General features: G+C 39.4%; 1 protein-coding gene across 1 annotated transcript in view; it reads left to right on the top strand.

Moving 5' to 3' along the window:
- The window catches only part of LOC109091039 (E3 ubiquitin-protein ligase HERC2-like), a 57,148-nt gene that overhangs the window by 16,197 nt on the left and 17,178 nt on the right, over positions 1–23,773 (top strand). Inside the window, exons 7-62 of the mRNA XM_042726133.1 lie at positions 1,232–1,373; positions 2,127–2,237; positions 2,430–2,601; positions 2,679–2,852; positions 3,137–3,325; positions 3,477–3,628; positions 4,591–4,748; positions 4,857–4,970; positions 5,054–5,305; positions 6,109–6,302; positions 6,388–6,588; positions 6,735–6,963; positions 7,152–7,276; positions 7,691–7,869; positions 8,002–8,186; positions 8,265–8,429; positions 8,660–8,845; positions 9,002–9,172; positions 9,269–9,372; positions 9,464–9,614; positions 9,739–9,953; positions 10,095–10,227; positions 10,362–10,489; positions 10,693–10,888; positions 10,974–11,104; positions 11,436–11,609; positions 11,711–11,847; positions 12,007–12,158; positions 12,763–12,954; positions 13,137–13,324; positions 14,547–14,739; positions 14,862–15,044; positions 15,142–15,326; positions 15,516–15,663; positions 15,768–15,964; positions 16,105–16,335; positions 17,054–17,192; positions 17,350–17,496; positions 17,855–17,997; positions 18,116–18,380; positions 18,607–18,749; positions 18,862–18,960; positions 19,040–19,208; positions 19,375–19,500; positions 20,045–20,153; positions 20,242–20,381; positions 20,464–20,654; positions 21,449–21,554; positions 21,635–21,726; positions 21,819–21,994; positions 22,078–22,189; positions 22,365–22,446; positions 22,796–22,939; positions 23,023–23,113; positions 23,211–23,374; positions 23,644–23,654. Coding sequence (XP_042582067.1) covers positions 1,232–1,373; positions 2,127–2,237; positions 2,430–2,601; positions 2,679–2,852; positions 3,137–3,325; positions 3,477–3,628; positions 4,591–4,748; positions 4,857–4,970; positions 5,054–5,305; positions 6,109–6,302; positions 6,388–6,588; positions 6,735–6,963; positions 7,152–7,276; positions 7,691–7,869; positions 8,002–8,186; positions 8,265–8,429; positions 8,660–8,845; positions 9,002–9,172; positions 9,269–9,372; positions 9,464–9,614; positions 9,739–9,953; positions 10,095–10,227; positions 10,362–10,489; positions 10,693–10,888; positions 10,974–11,104; positions 11,436–11,609; positions 11,711–11,847; positions 12,007–12,158; positions 12,763–12,954; positions 13,137–13,324; positions 14,547–14,739; positions 14,862–15,044; positions 15,142–15,326; positions 15,516–15,663; positions 15,768–15,964; positions 16,105–16,335; positions 17,054–17,192; positions 17,350–17,496; positions 17,855–17,997; positions 18,116–18,380; positions 18,607–18,749; positions 18,862–18,960; positions 19,040–19,208; positions 19,375–19,500; positions 20,045–20,153; positions 20,242–20,381; positions 20,464–20,654; positions 21,449–21,554; positions 21,635–21,726; positions 21,819–21,994; positions 22,078–22,189; positions 22,365–22,446; positions 22,796–22,939; positions 23,023–23,113; positions 23,211–23,374; positions 23,644–23,654 — 8,786 coding nt within the window. The remainder of the gene's footprint in view (positions 1–1,231; positions 1,374–2,126; positions 2,238–2,429; positions 2,602–2,678; positions 2,853–3,136; positions 3,326–3,476; positions 3,629–4,590; positions 4,749–4,856; positions 4,971–5,053; positions 5,306–6,108; positions 6,303–6,387; positions 6,589–6,734; positions 6,964–7,151; positions 7,277–7,690; positions 7,870–8,001; positions 8,187–8,264; positions 8,430–8,659; positions 8,846–9,001; positions 9,173–9,268; positions 9,373–9,463; positions 9,615–9,738; positions 9,954–10,094; positions 10,228–10,361; positions 10,490–10,692; positions 10,889–10,973; positions 11,105–11,435; positions 11,610–11,710; positions 11,848–12,006; positions 12,159–12,762; positions 12,955–13,136; positions 13,325–14,546; positions 14,740–14,861; positions 15,045–15,141; positions 15,327–15,515; positions 15,664–15,767; positions 15,965–16,104; positions 16,336–17,053; positions 17,193–17,349; positions 17,497–17,854; positions 17,998–18,115; positions 18,381–18,606; positions 18,750–18,861; positions 18,961–19,039; positions 19,209–19,374; positions 19,501–20,044; positions 20,154–20,241; positions 20,382–20,463; positions 20,655–21,448; positions 21,555–21,634; positions 21,727–21,818; positions 21,995–22,077; positions 22,190–22,364; positions 22,447–22,795; positions 22,940–23,022; positions 23,114–23,210; positions 23,375–23,643; positions 23,655–23,773) is intronic.

The following is a 23,773-nucleotide window of genomic DNA, read 5'->3' on the forward strand; positions in this document are numbered from 1 at the left end:
CAGTGATTATCTTTTTACACAGTAGCTAATACAATCTTTCATAGACATACAAGCGCAATATATTAAAATGACTTATGTATATATTTATTTATTATCAAGATACTCAAGCAAGTAGCAAAATGTAAGCACAGCCTGCAGTCTACATTTCTTACATTAAAAGGTAGTAGACTATCACAAACATTTTAAATTAAAACTTACCATTGACAGAAACAGCCGTCTCGTGCCTTTTCTTTTGCGTCATTATTACAATACTGCTGGACATATAGAAATTTTTGTAACTCCACGAGTGACATCTATGTTTCCGTAGTGTAGCCTATTTAAAAGGTAACTTTTTTCTTTGCTTTACCCCCATTGCTAAAAAGCCATCTTTAGGCTTACTTGTTTGCATTTATGGTTTAATTAATACATTTCGTATCAATCCATGTTCATTTTTACCGTGAGCAATGCGCTGTCACTTTAATTCAGTGTGTGCAGAACAGGGAAAATAGACTCTTGGTAAACAATCACTGCGATGATAAACAAGAATAAAAGTATTCTTGTATGCATTGTATTTATTTTTAATATCAATGCTGTTTAAGCCAATATATCACCATCCCCTGACCATTATAATGTGACAGATTCAATAAAGAATACCTTATTTAATTCTGACATAATAATCCACCACTGCCTATATAAATTTTTTATTTGTTATCCCTCTGTAAAATTAGGTGTCGGCAAAATCTAACAACGTTGATCATTGATAGCTCATTTAAAGGTAATGTCACCACCAATAAATTGGACTAGTTTGGACAGTCAAGCTAAATGGCGTCGAGGAGTCGACTCCAGTAGTAGGAGTCGGGAGTCAGAGTCGACTCTGAAAAACCTGGAATCAAACACCCCTACCTGGACTAACTCTGAGTGAGAAAAGGAAGTAAAAATGTGTCCCAATCAGACACCGCTTTTAAAAACCCTGGACTATTTTTAACTTGATACGACATCAAGTGTAATGTTCAGAGCAATGTGTTAAAAAGAAACAGTGTGCCGTTAGACGTGATGCAGAAGCCAAAAACGTCTTGCCTGAATGTGGCTGTGAAGATGGTGCTTTTGATGAGAATGAATTTAAAGATGTAACTTTATTATAAACTTCTAATGACAGTGCAGACTGTCTGGTAGCCAAAGCACTGCATAATAATGGCAGCCTAAAAATGTATACTCTTATATTCACACTCATAAATTGTTTGTGGCATCTCAGGTGATGATGCAGACCTGTGCAGTGAGTTACTGCAGGAGTCTCTGGATGCTCTGCGGGCTCTTCCAGAAGCTACCCTGTTTGATGAGGGCACTGTGTCGCCCGTCTGGCTGGAGGTGGTCGAGAGGGCTACCAAATTCCTCAGGTTTGCCAGTTATTCATGTTCACTATTCCAAAATGCACAAGTAGTAATATTAATTCCTGTGTAATAAGTTTTTATCTTCTAACTAGAAAACTTGAAAGATACAGTACACCAAGATTGCATTTATTTAACCATTTTATTAAAATACAGTAGAATTTTATTGCAGTTAATTGAATTTTAATTAATTAAAAAAAAAAATATATATATATATACTTAAAATGTTTTATTCCTGTGATTGCAAAGCTGAATTCTCAGCAGCCATTACTCCAGTCTTCATTGTCACATGATCTTTCAGAAATCATTCTAATGTGCTGATTTGCTGCTCAAGAAACATTACTTATTTTTATCAGTGGAAAACAGTTGTAATGATTTTATTATTTACTGGTTGGCACCAATAGTGCGTTGACACATAGCACAACTGCGCTCACGGTGACCAGAGTTCGATTCCCGTCTCAAGCTCCTTTGCCGATCCTGCGCTCCTCTGTCCTCCCAGTAATTTCCTGTCTTCTATCTACTGTCCTATCTCAATATAAAAGCATAAAAAGCCCATAGAAATAAAAATTATAATTTTTTACTTACTGTAACTTTTGATCAGTTAAAAACATCCTTGCTAAATAAAAGTATTAATTTCCTTTTAAAAAAAAAAAGTTCTTTCTGACTTCAACTTTTTTTTTTTTACGCAAACTGATCATAAATCTACACACTCCTAAAGCTCATTGCTATTTAAGCTCATTTTACTCTAATGTTGTTTTTCAGTGACATTCATGGAAGTGCCAGTGGAAAAGCGCCCAGTAACATTCCCCTGCAGGATCAGCACTTGGCCCTGGCCATCCTTCTGGAGCTTGCAGTGCAGCGAGGAACTCTCAGGTATTCAGCATGATGTTACATATGACCACTGACCAAAATTCCTTTTGATAAAATGATTAAAAGTACTCTCAGTTGGCTCTTACCTAGTGTTAATTTTCAACCTTGCATGTGACTTTTCTAAGATTGTTGATAGGACCGAAGAATCATATTCATAAATACTCTAACTCACTTTTGCATGTGATTGTGTTTTAGTCAGCTACTGTCTGCAGTTCTGCTGCTGCTGAGGCTCTGGGACAGTGGAACCAGAGAAATGGATAATGAGCGCTCGACCCAGGGCACCAGCGCCCCCTTACTGCCCCTCCTGCAGCGCTTCCAGAACATCCACAGCAGTAAGGAGGAGCCTGTTCCTGAAGAGGAGATTGAGGTGAGATTGAATCCCTGAATCATTTTTATAACTGCATTGCTCTACCAGGTTTTATGTCTCACTACTTATGTTCTCAGATCCTTTCGGCCCCTCTGAGCCCAAATGAGAGTTTTCTGCGCTACCTTACACTGCCTCAAGATAATGACCTGGCCATTGATCTGCGGCAGACAGCTGTAGTCATCATGGCACACTTGGACCGCCTGGCGGCCCCATGCAGCCCCCCACAGTGCAGCTCACCCACCTCTAACAAGGTACTGCATGCAACACCGTGCCTTGACATTTTATTTGCATTTTATTTGTGTCTCACAGGACATAACAGTGGCTCAGCTTTGTGTCATCTTAATCATGCTACATGTTTGCCTAGCGTCCCACTTTTTATTGTTTGTGTTGAAGCTGCTTGTTGACTCTAGAGCACAATGAATCTCTAGGAAGCCCCAGGGAACTCTTGTTTGTGATTATGATCTGTAATCCCTCTTTGAGGAAAACAAAATCATTCTTCACAGAGCTCAATCTCTTTATGTCTTTCCTCTTCCAGAGTACCCTGCAGGAGGTGATTGGTTGGGGTCTGCTTGGATGGAAGCCTTACGCTAATGTGAATGGACCAATTCAGTGCAAGGCACTGTCAAACCTGGGCGTCACACAGATTGTCTGCTCAGAGAAGGGTTTCCTCATCTTGACCATCACTGGTGCTGTCTATACACAAAGCTACAAAAGCACTACGCTAGTGAGTCCCTCATTTTGATAGCTGAATGCTATGTTGTTGTTGTTTTTTCTCACACACTTTAGAGATTATTGTTAATGTGTGTATAACTGTTGCTGTCTCTATTTTTCTAGTTTGGATTTGTGCACTAAACTAACCTGTGATTTCCTGTTAGGCCCCTATGCTAGTCCACGCATTGTCATCCAGAAAAATATTGGAGCTTGCAGCTCACCCGGATGGGCAGCACTACTTGGCACTTTCAGTCAATGGGGATGTGTTCTCCTGGGGTTGTGGAGATGGAGGCAGGCTGGGACATGGAGACACTACGTAAGAGCACACCAAAATCATCAAACTTCCAATTTTATCCTTCAGACCCAAATACTGTATATACACAACAGCAGAAGTTTCAGGTAGATATGATTTTTAAAATGTTTATAATGCTTACCAAGGCTGCATTTATTTGTTAAAAAAATACAGTAAACGGGTAATATTGTGAAATATTATTACAATTAAAAATGTCCTGTTTTTCTTTATATAAAATTTTATTTAATTTAAAACCTAGCCTTGACATTACAGAAATAAACAGATTTTTGATCCTTCAGAAGTTATTCTAATATACTGATTTCTTGTTATTATCAGTGTGCTGATAAATGTTTTTGTGGAATTTGTGCCTTTTTTCAGGGTTTTTGGATATATATATATATATATATATATTTTTTATAGAACAATTTACTTTGAATTTAATTTTTTTGTTCATATTTTTGTTTAGACAGGTGACAAAAAAAAAAAAAAAAACATATAAGGGCAATCAAAAAATCACCTCACATAATGGCAATAAACATAAATTAATTACAAATGTTAAACCTAAACCTATCAAAAGATACCTGACTGCAACAAAATATGAATGAACAGTATCTCTCACAAAAATATATATGTATATATTTGTTTAGAAATATAAGTGACTCTTCTCTGACTTTTGATCAGTTTAATGCATCCCTGCTGAATAAAAATAATTTCTTTCAAAAAGAAAACTCTTGAGTATTAAAAATGCATGTCATGTTTAAGGGAAAAATAAATTAATATCAAAGTCATTAAGGCTAAGCACAAATATGTTGTCATTAACAGCTTTAAATGAACAGTTTAGCAATTATTATAAAAATACTTAACCGTTCAATGCTGTGTTTTGACCAGTCAAAACCAACCATTCTAGTATGCAATTTAAAAACAATATAGTTCTTTGTATGCAAAGAATCACACAACATAAAGTTTGTTTACTTGTGCTTCTACAGGTATTTAGAGGAACCCACTGTGATTGCAGTATTCTCAGGGAGGCCGGCAGGGAAGCAAGTTATTCACATCGCGTGTGGCAGCACATACAGCGCAGCGATTACAGCAGATGGAGAGCTGTACACATGGGGCCGAGGAAACTACGGCAGGCTGGGCCACGGTAACATCTCCAGTATAAATCCAGCTAAAATCCACTGCTATTTATAACAGGACATATAGGATCTTATTACAGGACACAGTTAAATGGAGCTTGTATGTTTTTCTGAAGGCTCTAGTGAGGACCAGACCACTCCCATGCTGGTAACTGCTCTGAAGGGGCTTAAGGTGGTCTATGTGGCCTGTGGAAGTGGAGATGCTCAGACCCTTGCTGTGACTGAGAATGGTACACATCTAATAAGCGCACATTCAGGAGTGGTTTTAAGATAATGTGTGGATGGCATAATTTCTCTCGCATGCCCTTTACAGGTCAGGTGTGGTCATGGGGTGATGGTGACTATGGTAAACTTGGTCGTGGGGGCAGTGATGGATGCAAAACGCCAAAACTTGTGGAGAAGTTACAGGATTTGGATATCGTGAAGGTGTGCTGTGGGAGCCAGTTCTCCGTAGCTCTTACTAAAGATGGACAAGTGTACACTTGGGGCAAAGGAGACAATCAGAGACTTGGCCACGGCACTGACGAACACGTCCGCTATCCCAAACTGCTTGACAGTCTACAAGGTTCAGTGTTTTCAATAATTGCGTTTTCACAAAATACACATTTCAGGTTTTTGAAATCTGAAGGCAAAGTCAACATGACATTTATATATTTTTTTAACATGCTCCTGACCTAATATTGAAAAGTTCCTCATTGTGAATGTTTAATTCACATATTATTCCAAAGAAGGAAACTTTTTTTCTTTCTTTCATTGAAACATAACCCTGTTATTATTGTTTACTAAAACTATTAAAATAAATTAAAAATGAAATAAAGCTGATATGAAATATTAGATGAAAAAGTAAAATTACTAAAACTAAAAAACTTAAGCTATATAGAAATATAACAAAAACTAGAAAACGTCAAAATCGCATAACAAAATTACTAAAATTTAAATTAAGATTTAAAAAAATAAATGTATGAATAAAAAATACATTTTAAATATTAATTAATAAACACTATAGTCGCATATAAGTAATACAAAAATAACTAAATATCTTGATCTGCCTCTGAAAGGACTTTGCAATGATGTCACTTGCACTATGCTTTATTTGATCAAAATATTTAGGCAATTTTACAATCCAGATTTAATCAGTTCCAGATGGATCAAATCAAGTCTCTCCCTACATTCTTTTGCCCATGGAATATTCACTTGTTTCACTTGTATATGTTACATTATGGAAGCAAAATGCCATATCATGTTGACTTTATCAGCACATACATTTCAAAATAGGGTTTATTTCAACTCGATCACCAGTTTTCATCTCCTTTTATTTTTAATTTTATGTGACGTCTGCTTTTAACATTTAATTCTTTGTCAATTCAGGTAAGAGGGTGGTGGATGTAGCAGTTGGTTCTACACACTGCCTGGCCCTCACAGAAGAAGGGGAGGTGCACAGTTGGGGCAGTAATGATAAACTACAGCACTTTGACACGCTCTTCTCCAATAAGAAGCAGCCTAAAGCGCTGCCGGGCCTTAATTCCAAACACATAGTAGGCATCTCCTGCGGCCCTGGCCAGGTATAACCTGTCTTTCACCAGAATGTAATTCATTGTATACTGCTTTTGATTGCATACTTCTTATTGCATATATTCTGTTTCTCAGAGTTTTGCATGGTCGTCATGCTCTGAGTGGTCCGTGGGGCTCCGCGTACCATTCGTGGTGGATGTGTGCATGATGACCTTTGACCAGCTGGACCTGCTGCTTAGGCAGGTCAGCGAGGGCATGGACGGCAGCTCTGATTGGCCACCATCGCAGGAGAAAGAGTGCATGGTTGTGACCGCTCTCAACCTGCTCAGATTACAGGTCAGTTGTCTAGAATTTTAGGCTACTACCTGCCATATAAATGATAGAATGTACATTGATTTATTCCAAAATACCTGTTTGAATGGAATGTCCTCCTAAAAGCATAGTTCACCTTGAATATTGTCATTGTATTTTATCTCTTCCAGCTCCATGCTGCCATCAGTAACCAGGTGGACCCTGAGGAGCTGGGTTTGGGCCTGGGAAGCGGGCTGCTTAATAACCTCAAGCAGACGGTGGTGACGCTGGCCAGCAACGCCGGGGTTTTAAACACTGTGCAGACGGCCGCCCAGGCCGTGCTCCAGAGTGGCTGGTCAGTGCTACTGCCCACCGCGGAGGAAAGAGCCAGAGCCCTGTCCTCACTGCTGCCCAATGCAGGTCAGTTCATAAATAACTAAGTGCTACTAAGTGCATCAACTGGCTGGTTTACATCTGGTAACATCTGTGGATAAATCATTATCGCAGCACTTAGAATCTACTGTGTTGTGCGAAAAAAAACAAGCAGTCAAGGTCATGTTTGTGTATATCACAGCATTGATGGTCAAAAGCATTTCTGTACTTTTTAGCATCTGCTAATGAGATGAGTGTAAGTCCTGGCCGTCGCTTCATGATCGACCTCTTGGTTAGTAGTCTGATGGCAGACGGAGGACTGGAGTCCGCTTTGAATGCTGCCATCACGGCCGAGATCCAGGTCAGCATGTTTTATTCATTAGTCACTTCATCATTTATTCACCCTCCATGCCTTATATCTCCAACATTTAACAGAGCACTGCCAAAAACCAGACAGAGGAAACTGATTCATGACCCCTGAGGGAGAAGTGTCAAAAATTATTGTGTTATGTGTTATCTGAAATGTGTATATACTCAGTTATTTATTTATCTTTTTGTTAAATATTTGTTTTGTTGTTTTTATTTTGGTTTGTTTTTTTTTTATTTTAGTTTGGTGTTTTGTTTTTTATTTTGGTTTGGTTTGTTTATTTTGGTTTATTTTAGTTTAGTTTAGTTTGGTTTGGTTTTGGTTTGTTTTTTATTTTGATCTTTTGTGTTTTCTGTTTTGTTTTGTTTTGACATTCCGATTAACTACTTTCTCTGTGTTTCTTCTATAGATATCGAGGCTAAAAAAGAGGCACAGAAAGAGAAGGAAATTGATGAGCAGGAAGCCAGTGCCTCCTCTCTGCATCGTTGTCGCACCACACTGGACAAAGACCTGATCAACACCGGCATCTATGAGTCAACAAACAAGCAGAGCCTTCCATTGGTCCAGCTGGTCCAACAGCTGCTCAGGTACTGCAGTGATTCACTTTTCAATGTATGAAACATTTGGAATCTTAAAGAGGGTTTTAGAAAAAGTAACACTCTTAATCAGCTGAACTTCATAGCCTTTAGTAACACTCTTCCTTGTGTTTTATTCTGTAGAAACATTGCTTCACAGACTATAGCTCGTCTTAAGGATGTGGCACGACGAATCTCAAACTGCCAAGACACAGAGCAGTTCAGCAAGGAGCGCTCGGCCTCTCTGGACCTACTGCTGCGCTTTCAGAGGCTGTTGGTCTGCAAGCTGTACGTGGGGGTCAGTGGCACTGTGGGTGTGGGAGGATACAGTAAGTAGAAGAACTTAATTTTTCAGGGATTTTGTTAAGGTTTGAGCAACCAGTCAACAGTATCTGTTATTGTCACAGCTTTGAGTAACTCAGAGATTCTGGGAGTGGGGTCTCTTTTGAAGAAGTACATGGCTTTGCTGTGCACACACATTGGAGATATCCTTCCTGTGGCCACCAGCATCGCCCTCAACAGTCATCGTCACTTTGCAGAGGTGGCACGTGTGCTTGAGGGAGATCTCACAGGTAAAAATGCCATGTTACTATGTAAAATTCACCAAATTTAAATTATAGCTTTAGGATGATGCTAGCATTGAATGAATAAATTCATCTAAAAACGACAATTCTGTTTATTTAAATTCTGAAAATCATTTACATTCATGTCATTCCAAACCTATGTGATTTTTTTTTTTTTTACTTCTGAAGTCTCTGAAGGCGTTTTCAATTGCAAAGCATCCTGTTTCTTCATTCTCCAGGTGTTTTGCTACTAGAGTTGATTGTCTCCATCGTGCTACTGCTGACCCGTGATGCTGGCCTGATGCAGGAGACTGGATCCATTCCTCTCCTCGCTGCTCTACTGGAGCACGTGGACCGTTTTAACCATATCTCGCCTGGGATGGAGAGAGATGATAATGAGGATCTCGCCTGGCCTGGACTCATGGGTATGTGACAGATTAATCCACACACCTCCTTCATAACCAAGACGGTCTGATTGCTTTTTTTTTAGTTATTTTTTAATCCAGTATGAATATATTAATGTATTTAAAAAAAAAAAGATCTTATAGTAAAAACTTTTCAAAATAATTCTTTCTTTGCAGGATTCTTTTTTAATGGGTCAAGCTCAAAAAACAATGAGGAAGTGTCGCTTATCCGCAAAGCTGACCTGGAGAATCATAACAAAGATGGCGGTTTCTGGACTGTCATTGATGGGAAGGTCTATGACATTAAAGACTTCCAGACTCAAACTTTAACTGGGAACAGCATCCTTGGTATAACAACAGTACTAAAATGACTAAAACCTTTTAGTTACTTTGCTTTGAAATAAAACACTTTATAAGTTTATTGACATCTGTTTCCCCTCACAGCCCAGTTTGTTGGAGAAGACCCTGTAGTAGCTTTAGAGGCTGCACTCCAGGTTGAAGACACCAGGGAGTTCATGCAAGCTTTCTGTGTGGGACAGTACATGGAGGTCTGTGTGTCTTTGTATTATAGATTCTAACTGCTTTTTTCTTAAAATGTTTGGACTTCATGTTTCTATTTTTTTGGACGTCTTTCTCCAGCCAAACCAGGAAATGGTGACAACTCCTGACCTGAGCAGTCTGTCCTCACCTCTGATAGATGCTGAGAGGAACCTTGGTCTGCTACTGGGGCTACATGCCTCATATCTGGCTATGAGCACCCCTCTCTCCCGCATAGAATTAGAATGTGCCAGTGAGTCTATTTATTTAACTTATAATATTGCAAACGTTTCAGTGGTATATCAATAAAAAACATTTCAAAATTAATTAAATTAATTCAAAATGTAATTAATCGCCTTTAATCTTGTACCTTCCAGAATGGCTTCAGTCATCAATTTTCTTTGGTGGTCTTCAGACGAGTCAGATCCACTATAATTATAATGAGGAGAAGGATGAGGACCACTGCAGCTCTCCTGGGACCACCACACCAGACAAAGCCAAACTCTACTGCCGCAGAATCACCCTGAGTGATCATGCCCAGCCCTTCCTGCAGGCCATCGCTGACAACAACACCCAGGACCACACTGTGAAGGTCATACACAGAGATAGACTACCACTTATTGGTGTCTTTATTTAGTATAATTTATTATGCAGCCCATTTCCTAATATTTGACTGTCAATTTGATTATTACAGATAATGTATAATTGTTGGATTCTTTCTTATTTGCTGCAGGACTTTCTATGCCAAATCGAGCGGTGCTGTAAACAGTACCATCTCATCACTCCCATCACTTTTCCGCCAGAACATCCTGTAGAGGAAGTGGGCCGCCTGCTGCTCTGCTGCCTTCTCAAGCACCAGGACCTTGGTAACTTAAAGTGCTTGTTTTATTACATGATATTGGCTTCTCTGTATTTTGGATTTCTGAAATCCTGCTCTGTGAACTAGTCCAAAACTCTAATAGTTGTCAATGTTACTGTTAATTTCTGTTTTCTTATGCAGGTCATGTCGCCCTCTCACTTGTTGATCAATGTGCCTTGGGTGTGGACCAGGGGAAACAGAGGTCCCTCCCTAAATCTGTGATTGATGTGTGTCGAATGGTGTACCAGGCCAAGTGTTCTTTGATAAAAGTGAGCTAAATAATGGGATTATTCTTGATGCAGGTCAAGCAGTCATATTTGTGATGAAATGTAAATTAGTAATTACAAACACTTTAGCATCTTAGCTTTACATTTTAATACATGGTTACGCCGGGTGTAAATGGGGTTGGAGTGTAATGATGATACAGTATTTTTGATCCCTTCCTCTCTGATCTTTTCACCATCTGCTACAGACGCACCAGGAGCAAGGCCGCTCTTATAAAGAGGTGTGCGCCCCAGTGATCGAAAGGCTGCGTTTCCTGTTTAATGAGCTCCGGCCTGCTGTCAGTAATGACCTGTCCATTGTGTCCAAACTGAAGCTGCTGAGCTCTCAGCCTCGCTGGAAAAGGATCACGCAGAAACTGATCAGAGACCGCCGCAAAAAGAGAGGTGACAAGTCTGACAGTTCAGTTAAATATTTAGTGTAAAAGGATGTTGAGTTTATAATTATAGTATGTTCTGCTTATTCTTTCAGTGCCCAAGAAGTCAGAGTCACCTGATTTGGAGGAGGGGAAGATGGAGAGGGAAGGGACCAATGAGGAGCTGCCTGCTCCAATTAGTCCCGCCCCTGTGGACAAGAAACAAACCACTGTCAAATCCCCAAAGGTTTGATGTTCTCCATTTACCTTCAGTATTCTTTTTCAGTTGAAATTATATATTTCAGAGTATTTATTCTTTTTGTCTTTACTAGATTATTTACTTGTTTTACTATTTGTAACTAATTTACTTACTAGTTAATTATTTATTAACATTTAATGAGTTGTTTTGGTTTAATAGGGTCTCTTTTCGTTAATAAATTTGACATGTCTTTATTGAGAAGCTTTTCTTTATGATTATACACTTAATTTGAATTAAAGCATGTCATGTAATTCATTCTATTAACATTTTTATTTGATTAACTGCCTTATTCATTTTCTTCTCCTTTATCTTGCAGCAGGATAAGTGGCAGCCTCTACTGAACACCATAGGCAGTGTTCAGAAGTACCGCTGGTTAAAGCATAGCGTTCAGGGCTCCTTCTCACAGTCCAGCCTCATGAGCGCCATCGTTGAGTTTGCTCTGAAAGAGGAACCGCTGGATGTGGAGAAGATGAGGAAGTGCCTTCTTAAACAGGTATGTAAAATGTTTTGTTTTGTCTAAAAAGGTAGTTCTGAACATAAAATGGACTTGTAAATGACTTGTATTTAACTCGTAACAACAACACTTGTGTTCAGTTGGAGCGAGCCGAGGTCCGGCTGGAGGGTATAGACACTATGTTGAAGCTGGCATCCAAAAACTTCCTCCTGCCTTCCGTACAGTACGCCATGCTCTGTGGTTGGCAGAGAGTCATACCTGAAGGGACCAATATTGGGCAAGTTTAAAGATATAAACAATCTTCAAGCAGGATGTTTGTTTTTCATGTTCTGTTTTTAGTAGGTGCTTTTGTGTTTTGCAGCATATTTTAGTATGGCAGTTCAACAGTATCTTGCATTGGTTTGTATTTACATTAATATCTGTTTTGCCTTGATAGAGAGCCCCTGGCTGACTGCCTAAAGGATGTAGATCTCATTCCTCCATTTAACCGCATGTTGCTGGAGGTGACGTTCGGTAAGCTCTATGCCTGGGCCATTCAGAATGTCCGCAACATCTTGTTGGAGGCCAGCGTCAAGTTCAAGGAGCTGGGTATGTGTGAAGTAATTACAATGATTATAAAACACATTTAATTAATGTATTAATGTACACTACCCCTTCAAAAGTTTGGGGTCAGTAAGATGTTTTAATTTGTTTGAAAGAAGCGTGTTATGCTCACAAAGGGCACTTTTATTTGATAGAAAATAGTCAAAAAATTTATATTGTGAAATATTATTACAATTTAAAATGATTATTTTCTAGCCAAATATATTTTAAAATGTAAATTATTGCTGTGGTGGCAACACTGAATTTTCAGCATCCATTTCCCAAATCATTTGTACTGATTTGGCGCCCAGTTAACATTTTTTATCATTATCAATGCTGAAAACAGTTTTGCTGCTTAGTATGTTTATGGATAATGATACAATTCTTTTAGGATTTATTAAAAAGAAAGTTTGGCTTTTACTTGAAATATAGATTCTTCTGTCACCTTATAAATGTGTAGTCTCTCACTTTTTATCTATATAATGCATCCTTGCTGAATAATAATAATTTTGAAAATATTTTATTAAAAAAAACAAAAAAACCTTACTGTCCCCAACTATTTGAATGGTATGGTATTAAGAATTACTGAATGTTGTTTCCTCTCTTCTAGGTGTGCAGCCAGTGCCTTTGCAGACCATCACTAATGAGAACCCAGCAGGCCCCAGTTTGGGTACCATTCCTCAGGCACGCTTCCTGCTGGCCATGCTCCACATGCTCACTCTCAAACATGGAGCCAACAGCCTCAGTCTCCTGCTGAACTCTGGCATCCTCGCCCTCACCCAGAGTGTTCTTCGACTCATTGGTCAGGACCTTCTCTCGACTTGCTTTCTTCTTAAATCAGATGGGTTTTATTTTATAGGGCCAGTTGTATACTGTCAGATTAAATACAATGGAGTCCGATGGAGTAATTTTCAACAGGGACAGACTGATCTCTTCTATACTGTTTAATGTGTTTTGTGAATATGTTGGCATTGCATTGCACAGGTCCCAGCTCTGATAGCAGTGAGGAGGAGCTGAGCTCTGTAGCTCACGGAGACTCGGCTACAGTTCTTGAGGAGTCCAGGAAGGAGACGGCCCCCACCCCTCTCCCTGCCTCTGGCCCCGAGTTGGCAGCTATGATGAAGATTGGCACTAGGGTGATGAGAGGACCTGACTGGAAATGGGGAGATCAGGCAAGTTAAAGCTGATGTGTTTGCCTTGTTATCTAAACTTGCAATGGAGTGTTCATATAAGTTTGCACAAATTAGGGGTGTTATATATATCGTATGTGATAATATAGTAATTGTTGTTTTAACAATGTACGATTTTGACATTATCAAGAGTTTTGCAAAAACCATTCAAAATACCCCTACAGAGTGCACTAAACTAGTGCGAGTGTTCACTTAGAGTGCGTTCTTTCACTGCATGATTCAGTCTTTTAAAATGCATTTAGAATGATCACAAATTCAAGACATGGGGGCAGAAAATGTATATATTTATACCACTTCATATAGTTAGTTTTCTCCAAAAATTACCATGATTACAAATGTGATATTGATTTTTTTTTTACAACAGTTCAATAAACAAGAATTTAAATAAGATATTTATGTTTTAGATACCATATTTACTTTTTTTGCACTATTTAGACAGCAAAAATAATTCCAAACAAATTGCTGCAGCACTGTTTTGCATCTCTGAGAAATATGACAGCGTTTCGTTCCTAAATGAATCAACAGTTTAAATAATTTGGGTTCAACCGCAATGACTCACTTATTTACAGTGACTTGCTGCCACCTACTGGCAGTTTTAATTTCACATTTAAAGTATTGTTTATTATTTAAATAATTTCAAATATTAGTATTTTATGTTACATTATTTATGCATTTGTAATTGCAGGTTAAATGCATTCATGTCTTGCATTAAAGTGTATATCTAAATGCCACTTCAGATGCATCTTCTGTGTTTCCTCTGCATTGCAAAGATGAATTTTATTGATACTGATATCATTTGCTTGGTAGCAGCCCAAATGTCTTATTATTCTAATTCACTGATTAAATGTAAGAATCTGACTCAAAAGATAATGGTCACATTAAGAAAAAATGGCTTTATTAAGGTAAAAATGCTCATAAAATGTAAAAATCAGTTTTAACTTATTGGAAAAGACAAATTTCTATCAGTGTGAACTGACCACCACTCAGAATATGAATAAATCAAAGACTTTAGGAGTCAGTTGTCCACGGCAGTCCTTAAGGTACCTGCACAATAACACACTCAGCAAACTATTGTCTAATTATCGGTATCGATAAAATTCCAGAAAATATTGATATAAATATCATTTTTTGGTCAATATTGCATACCCCAGCACAAATGCATTGTCAAGTCAGTTTATTCACGTTTCTGTTTGGTGTGTGTTAGGATGGACCACCACCAGGCATGGGCCGTGTGATTGGGGAGTTGGGAGAAGATGGCTGGATTCGAGTCCAATGGGACACCAGCAGTACCAATTCCTACAGGATGGGCAAAGAGGGCAAGTATGACCTTAAACTGGCCGAGCCGCCACCTGCCACCCAACCAGCCACAGAAGACTCTGACACAGAGGACGACACAGGTTTGTGATGCACATGGCACTGTGCCATTCCAGAGAACAAAGCATTTACTACCCAGTCTTGGTGCTTTACTGTATTTGTTATTGCCATGTTGATTTATACATCCTCTCCCTATTTGTCTCAGAAGGGGAGGTGATGGAGAAGAGTGTTCACCCAACTGCAATCATGTTGACCAGCACAGTTAATCTGTTGAAGACACTGTCACTATCCTCTGGGATTCACGCTGAGGTGATGCAGGCTGACGCTATTAGCACTCTGTGCGGTCTACTCCGGATACTGGTGGAGAGTGGAGCCAATGACAAGACTGGTAACAGCCCAGAGTTTATTTGTTAACCATTTTTTTTTAATTCTGTAATATAAGGTTTAAATTATATTTGAACCACATTCCTTCCTTTCTTCTTTAGGTTGTTCATCTCACAAGCTGGTGTCCTGTGAGCAGCACAGGAGCTGGTGCACGCTGGGATTTATTCGCAGTATAGCTCTCATGCCTCAGATGTGCAGTACCCTGAGCTCCTCTGCATGGATCAATCTGCTCATACGCATCGTGGAGGGCCACCAGTCCTTCACTGCAGTCACGCTACAGAGACAGGTGCCAACACTGCATCCTTGTTTCATTTAACACTTACTATGAGTTCTGACTGGATTTACCAAGACGATGAGAGCTTTCCTTGTCTCATTACAGTAAAATTGTCATTCTAAAACCTTCATGAGTACCACAGGGTTAAAATGAATGCATTTAGTGCTACGTTTTAATCCACCTTTCCTCACTCTCTGACAGATTCTTGCCCTGCGGCTTCTACAGGGTGTTTTACCCTCCTGGGATAAGACAGAGCGCTCCCAGGATATGAAGTTTCTGGTGGAGAAACTCTTTGGGTTCCTCGGCAGCTTGCTCAGCACTTGTTCCTCAGATCTGCCCCTACTCAGGGGTACTGTACATTTTTTAACTCCTTTCTCACTGTGTGCTCTTTATGAGGTAGTACAAATGCTGATAGCAGGATGCCACTTTAACATCACGTTTTGTGCTTTACAGAAGGTTTGATGCGTAGGAGAAAGTCCCGCCCTCAAGCCTCTCTTACAGCCACTCACAGCAGTACCCTAGCAGAGGAAATTGTGGCTGTACTGCGTACACTTCACTCCCTTGGCCAATGGAATTGCCTTGTTAATGAATACATTAACTCCCAGCTCAGTGGTATCAGTGATGTCATGGCAGGCAGGCACACTGAAGCGGTACAAGTCCAATTTAGATGTTATTAGCCAATTAATATTAGTGTTTTAAAATAATGGAAGTATTTTACTAAAGGTACCATATATTGGTTTTAAGCCCTGGTTAGATGATATTGAATTTTTCTGCATTGTGTTTCTGTCAGGCTGTGCTTGAAGACTACCTTCCCAATGCAGAAGCCCCGGCGGTAGGCAGTCTGATGGCAGTTTTGGCAGTCATCGGTGGGATTGATGACCGTCTGCGCCTGGGAGGGCCGGTGGTTCATGAGGAATATGGGGAGGGCACTGTGACTCGCATTACACCTAAAGGACGAATCACTGTTCAGTTCCATGAGATGAGGAACTGCAAAGTCTGCCTGCTCAGTCAGCTCAAACCGGTACATATGCACCAACACACAGCATTGCTTCCGAAGTTGAGAATGTTGCATTGTGGGATACAGTATTCTGCTCAGTGTTTTTGGTTGTCTGTTGTATATATATACTACTGTTTAAACAGGTCAGTAAAAAAAAAAAGAGAAATGTATACTTTTATTCAGCAAGGATGCATTTCTATTCAAAATAGCTGTTATAACGGTCTTTTAATCAAAGCATCCCTAAAAAATTATATTTCACAATACTTCTCTTTTTTTTTTTTATGTAATTTTGATTAAATAAATGCAGCCTTGTTGAGCATAAAATAACTATTTTTTTTAAAACACTAAAGAAATCTTGTTGACCCCAAACTTTGAAATGGTTATGTAAAATATAATGTGCAATATACATACATACAGTACAATATACTGCAGTTATATCAAGAGTAGTACATTTTTATGAACATAGCCATTGTTGGTCGTTGCTAGAAGGGATACAGCTAAAAACAGAAGCTAACAATAAATTACGTTTTCTACTTATAAGATCGTATTTTATTAACGTCCACACACCTACCCCTTACAGTAATGCAAAAACATTAATTATTGTTGTACAGTGTGACAAATTACGCTGTGTTGATGAGCACGTGCCCAGTAGACGAATCTGTATTCCATCTAGCCTTAACCACCATTGTTTTTCTTTTTTGATATCGTTGTTTATTTTTTGTCTGTCTGGATATCTTTGCAGCTTCATATGGTTCCATTCAGTGTTCAGAACCTGCCCTTCACTGAGCCTATGCTGACAGTGTGGGCTCAGCTAGTCAACTTGGCAGGAAGGAAGCTAGAGAAACAACTCATGAAGAAATCCCTCAGCAGAGGACTTACAGGTACGCCACATACAGCAATAACAAATCAAATGACATTTTCATGATTTGATTGGGAAAAGAAATAGATGTTTTTGCTTGGACGATTGCATGAACAGTCAGTTTCACACTTATCTACGTATGATAATAAATATTCTGGTTTGTATGTTTGTCATTGCAGCGGATCAGGTGGATGTGCATTTGTTGCGGTGTCAGCAGCTCAGACTGTACATCCTGAAGGCAGCGCGTGCTCTGCTCTCCCACCAGGACAAACTCCGACAGATCCTTTCTCAGCCAGCTGTCATAGACGTCAGCCCCAGTCCTACAGGTGAGACCAGAATAACACCCTTGATCTCACTTCTAGTTGGATTCACTTATTTGCTCTTGTCTTTATCTCTGTGCAGTAATCTTTCAATGCTGTGGTGTCAAAAGTTATACAGTTTTCTCACAGCTCACACACCAAGCAGAAAATGCAGGAGTGATGAGGAGTGATTATATTTGTTAACTGTTTATAGTGCACTGGGAATGACTGAATCGTGTTCAGTTGTATCACATCACTACCCCCTGGTGGTCACTTGTAGATTTTTTATGTTATTATTATTATTTTGATGACTGCTTTTAAATAATGGTGTCTTCTCTGACAATTTTGTAGTGCTTATGTTATGATTTTGTGTGTTTGTGTTCAGAGGATCAGTGTGCGTCGTCTCCTGATGTGGGAGATTTGTCTCCTGAGGGTCCTCAGCCTCCCCTCATCCTGCTCCAGCAGCTGCTGTCAGCATCCACTCAACCATCCCCCATCAAAGCCATATTCCACCGCCAGGAGTTGGAGGTCAGAGACCGTATTTACACTTTCTTAACATTAACATTTTATTTTACGTATGGATTTAATGGCTAACAATCCGGAACATTGACACAAAATGCCTTTGTGCCGGTATATGTGTGATTAGGCAGCAGCTCTGGCAGTGTGTCAGTACCTGGCAGTTGAATCCACACACCCGTCCTCCCCCCTATTTGAGGACAGCAGCTCCAGCGAGGCCACCACACCGGTCACTGTGCAACATATGCGCCTGCCCAAGCAGAAGAAACACAAGACTTCACCTGTGCCCCCTGCTCCCATCGTCCTGCAGCTGATGGAGATGGGCTTTCAAAGGAAAAACATTGAATTTGCTCTTAAATCACTGTCTGGAACCACAGGCGCTTCTGGAGTGCCAGGTACTGTACCACTGGCTCAAGTTTATGAAATGCTAAATTGAATTCTGTCTGTACTTCATGCTTGAGTACTCAAAGTTCCTACCCTTAGAAGAAAGTATCATTGCTTACATGGTAACTTAGCAATGCCATGGTCATTTGGGCACTACTATGTTGATTATATCATCATTTTCCCTTTTTTACATGGAGCATTTTTGTTAACAACTGATTCATTATGTTTGGGTTTTAGGTGTAGAGGCATTAGTGGGCTGGTTGTTGGACCATCCAGACGTTCAAATTACAGATCTGTCAGATGCAGATACTGTATCAGATGAATACTCTGAGGAAGAGGTGCTGGAAGAGCTGGAGGAGCCTGAGCCAGCCTTCCCTGTGGTGCGTATAATTACACACACACACACAATGATCCATCACACACCAGATATGAGGTGCAGATTCACTTGTAGTCATTAAATGCGTAACAAACGCTCTTTCCCTTGCATGTCAGCCTCCGGGGGTTGTGGTGACTGAGAGTCAGACTTTTAAAAAGCAGTCGGATTTTCAGAGCAATGATGATTACGCTGTATATGTGAGAGAGAATATTCAGGTGAGGAGCTACGCTTGTTTATTTATGGTTTTGGATGGTAATGGAGGAGATGAGCTGATCAGAGGCCTGTGTGTTGCAGGTGGGCATGATGGTACGATGCTGCAGGACATATGAGGAAGTATATGAGGGAGATGTGGGGAAAGTGATCAAGCTGGACAGAGACGGCCTGCATGATCTGAATGTGCAGTGTGACTGGCAGCAGAAAGGAGGAACTTACTGGGTCCGTTATATCCACACTGAGCTGCTGGGTAAATCCTCTTTATGTTCTGCTCTTAAACACTTTATATGGACTGAAGTCCTAATTGCATTTCTATTTTATCAGTAATATTTATTTTTCCTGTTCCTTATAGTGGATTTGTTTATTTATATACAGTATTTGTTTAAACTAAATAAATGTTATTCTCTATTATCCAGGGTTTCCTCCCCAGAGCTCTCCGTCTCATATAAAGATAGGTGATAAAGTGCGAGTGAAGCCCTCGGTCACAACACCAAAGTACAAGTGGGGATCTGTCACTCACAGGAGTGTGGGTGTTGTCAAAGGTAACACGATTGTGTTTGAACAGGTTAAAACTAGTGCTGTCAAACGATTAATCGCAATTAATTGCATCCAAAATAGAAGTTTTTGTTTACATATGTATGTGTGTGTGTACTGTGTATATTTATAAATCGACACACATGCATGTATATATTTCAGAAAAAGATGTTATGTTTATATATTAAATATATTTACATGTAATATAAATGATATGAATATAAATAAATACTGTACATTTTTTCAAAATATATTCTGTATGTGTTTGTGTATTTATATATAGATAATAAATATACACAGCTCACAGACATAAATTATGTAAACAAAAACTTTTATTTTGGACGCGATTAATCGCAATTAATTGTTTGACACCACTAGTTTAAACAAAATTTTCACCTTAAAATTAACTGTGTTTTTCAGTTTTAGTTGAACTATACTTTTATGCACATTGTTTTGTTATGTATCTCGAACTTGTAGCACAGGGCTTTCTCTTCTGGGATAAATTGTTGCTGGGTTTGATCCTACTGTGTAATTATGTAACGTTTGTTTCAGCTTTCAGTGCCAATGGGAAAGATGTGATAGTGGACTTTCCTCAGCAGTCACACTGGACTGGGCTGCTATCAGAGATGGAACTTGTTCCCAGTGTACATCCTGGTGTCAGGTACATAGAGTACAAGTGAAAATCACCTCTTGACAACAAATAAATAGATAAACTAAATAAAATGATAATGTTTCTACACTTTCCTTAGGTGTGACGGATGTCAGATGTTCCCTATAAATGGCCCCAGGTTTAAGTGTCGGAGCTGTGATGACTTTGACTTTTGCGAGAGCTGTTTCAAGACCCGTAAACACAATCCTAGACATTCGTTTGGACGAATAAATGAACCAGGTCTGGGAAAATTTCATGTGTTGTTCAATAGTTACTTTGTCATTTAGCATTAAAACAGTATAACCTAATCATTTCCCTTTAGGTCAGTCACCCACCTTCAGTGGGCGTTCAGGAAAGCAGCTAAAGAGGCATCACAACAATCAGTGTGGCATGCTGATTGATGAGTGGTCCAGAGTGGTGAAGAACCTCAGCGTTTCGTCCTCTGTTAACCAGGCGTCTCGGCTCATAGACTGTGGAGAGCAATGCTGGCAGTCCTCAGGCTCTCAGGGCAAGGTCAGTCTAATTATAGGCATACACTACTATTCAAACATTTAGGGTCAGTAAGATATTTTATTTGTGTATACTTTTACTTTACTCCTGCATTAAAGGGATACTCCACCCCAAAATGAAAATTTTGTCATTAATCACTTACCCCCATGTCGTTCCAAACCCATAAAACCCGTCTTCGGAACACAATTTAAGATATTTTGGATGAAAACCGGGAGGCCTGTGACTTTCCCCCATTGACTGCCAAGTAAATAATGGTGTCAAGGTCCAGAAAAGATATAAAAGTCCATAAAAGAAAAAGTCGTCTTCAGAATACTCCATCTGCCATCAGACGTGCAATCTGGGTTATATGAAGCGACGGGAACACTTTTTATAAGATAAAACTAAAATAACGACTTTATTTAACATTTCCTTTGTCAACAGTTTCCTCTGCGTCTCTTCATATCACCGTATGCTGCATATGCTCTTCTGTGTCATCCGCGCCACAATGATGCGCTGTTTCTATGTGTATTTAGCTTTGATTTAAAAAGAAAACAGCGCATCCTTGTCTCACGGATGGTACAGAAGAGCATACGCAGCATACAATAATATGGAGAATGCTTTAAAATATCATTATTTTTGTTTTCTTTGCAGAGAATATTTTTTCGTTAAATAAACTTAAACTGACCCTAATGTTTTCAACAGTACTGTATGGTTGCTTGATTACAAAGCAAAAAATCAATTGGAAACACTTGATTGTAAGTTTAATTGAGAGAGAGGGAAAAATCTATGCTATGTTTTGTTTTGTTGGTTTTCAATAGCACTGGATTAGGTTGGAGCTTTTCCCAGACATCCTGGTCCACAGACTGAAAATGACTGTAGATCCAGCTGACAGCAGCTACATGCCCTCACTGGTGGTGATATCAGGTAAAGAACCATGATGCCTTTCAGGTCACTCATAGTGAAACCTTTTAAGGGTGACCTGATCAACTGTGTTTATTCTCCAGGTGGAAGCTCTCTCAACAATTTGATTGAGTTAAAGGCTATCAACATCAATCCCACAGACACTGCTGTCTCTCTGCTCAGTGACTGCACAGAAGTTGGTTTGAATTTCCTCACAAGTATAAGAGATAATTTTCTGTATGGCTGTTTCTTTAGGAATGTGGAGCACTCTTGTATTTGTGTGTTCAGTATCACAGGTACATCGAGATTGCCATAAAACAGTGCCGGAGTTCAGGGATTGACTGTAAGATCCACGGCTTGAGCATTGTGGGGCGTGTACGCGCAGAGGATGAAGATCTGGCTACTGTGCCTTTCCTGGCATCTGACAATGAGGAAGAAGAGGATGAGAAGACAGCGACTGGAAGGTGTGTGTTGTGGTGTATTTGGTAAAGCAGATAAAGCATGAACTGGTACATTATCTAGTTTCTCTTTCGATCCCCTTTTGCAGTCTGACTCGAAAAAGGTTGTCAGGGCTGGAGTCCGCTGCCACCATCAGAACCAAAGTCTTTGTCTGGGGTCTCAACGATAAGGACCAGCTTGGTGGGCTTAAGGGGTCTAAGGTCAGTAATTTGTAAAAACACATTCAGATTCTTAGTTTTTTAATTAGAATTTTTTATATATATTATTTATTTAATATAAACTTTATTTTCTATAGTGGTCTTGATTATATGATAGCATAACTTTCATAGCTATATTTCACAATGACAAATCTTAGTGTCTTGTTTTCTCTCTCAGATCAAAGTCCCATCATTCTCAGAGACCATGTCTGCTCTCAATGTAGTGCAGGTGGCTGGAGGCTCTAAAAGTCTTTTTGCTGGTGAGCTGTTTTTACAAAAGGCCTTTATGCCTTTGCTGCTCAATGCCATGCGTTACATTGATTGCACCACCAGTTAAGTGGTCTATGAAATTTCAGTTCCAACCCTGGGTGTGTGATGCAAGGTGGTAAAAATCACTGTAATGCATGGCCTTGTGTTTCATTTTGCTTATGCAAAATAGCAGCAACAGCAATGTGATACAAGACACTGTTGTGTCTTTCTGCTTGTATTTTTTTATATCTAAAATTAATGTTTTATTAGCATTGGATGCTTATTATTTTGCAGTTAGATACCAGAGGATTACATTATACTCTTTGAACCAAACGAATGATTGATTCTGTATCTTTACAGTGACTGCTGAAGGTAAAGTATATGCCTGTGGAGAGGCCACTAACGGAAGACTTGGTTTAGGACTGTCCAGTGGAACCATCCCTATACCAAGACAGATATCTGCCCTCAGCAGCTATGTGGTCAAGAAAGTTGCTGTACATTCAGGTATGCCCTTTTTGCGTTTCAAGGAAAACAACTGTTTTGTTTTCAGAAAGTTGTTTTAAAGTGGGTAAACTGTTTGTGTTCAGGTGGTAGGCATGCCATGGCGTTGACTGTGGATGGAAAAGTATTCTCTTGGGGTGAAGGAGATGATGGCAAGCTTGGGCACTTCAGTCGAATGTTGGTCATTTATACATCTTCCAATAGGAATGTAGAATATGTGTAAGGTTTCTAGAGGGATCTCATGAGAATTTTTCTTTTTTTTTTTTTCCACCAGGAACTGTGATAAGCCACGGCTAATTGAGGCATTGAAAACCAAGCGCATACGAGATATTGCCTGCGGCAGCTCTCACAGTGCTGCCATCACCTCGAGTGGTGAACTGTACAGCTGGGGTCTGGGTGAATATGGCCGGCTGGGCCACGGAGACAACAGAATTCAAAGTTTAACGCATGGAATATCATTTTTACTTGCAGTATATCATTAAACTCAGAGCTCTCTGTTCTAAACTGCAGGGTTACCATATTTTTTTTGCAGAGGACTATAATTTGGAGGTGACGGAAACAAAATATATATCATATACTATTTTTAATATGTAATTAAACATTACTTTTTTGCAGAATCTTTTTACGATTTAAGCCTTGCCCCATTTATGTAGATAGTAGCTGCACTTGTATGCCTATTGATACAATAAAAAAAAGAAAATGACAAGTTAAAAAGATGGCTGCAGAGTGGACTGAATTGCTTTAAACTAGCTTATTCTCATTGTACAGTTTAAATTAAATGGATGCTGTGTGTATCCCTCATTGCACTAGATCAAACTTGTATGTTTGTGCTTTGCA

The sequence above is a fragment of the Cyprinus carpio genome, chromosome B6 (assembly GCF_018340385.1).
Source record: "Cyprinus carpio isolate SPL01 chromosome B6, ASM1834038v1, whole genome shotgun sequence".
NCBI lineage: Eukaryota > Metazoa > Chordata > Actinopteri > Cypriniformes > Cyprinidae > Cyprinus > Cyprinus carpio.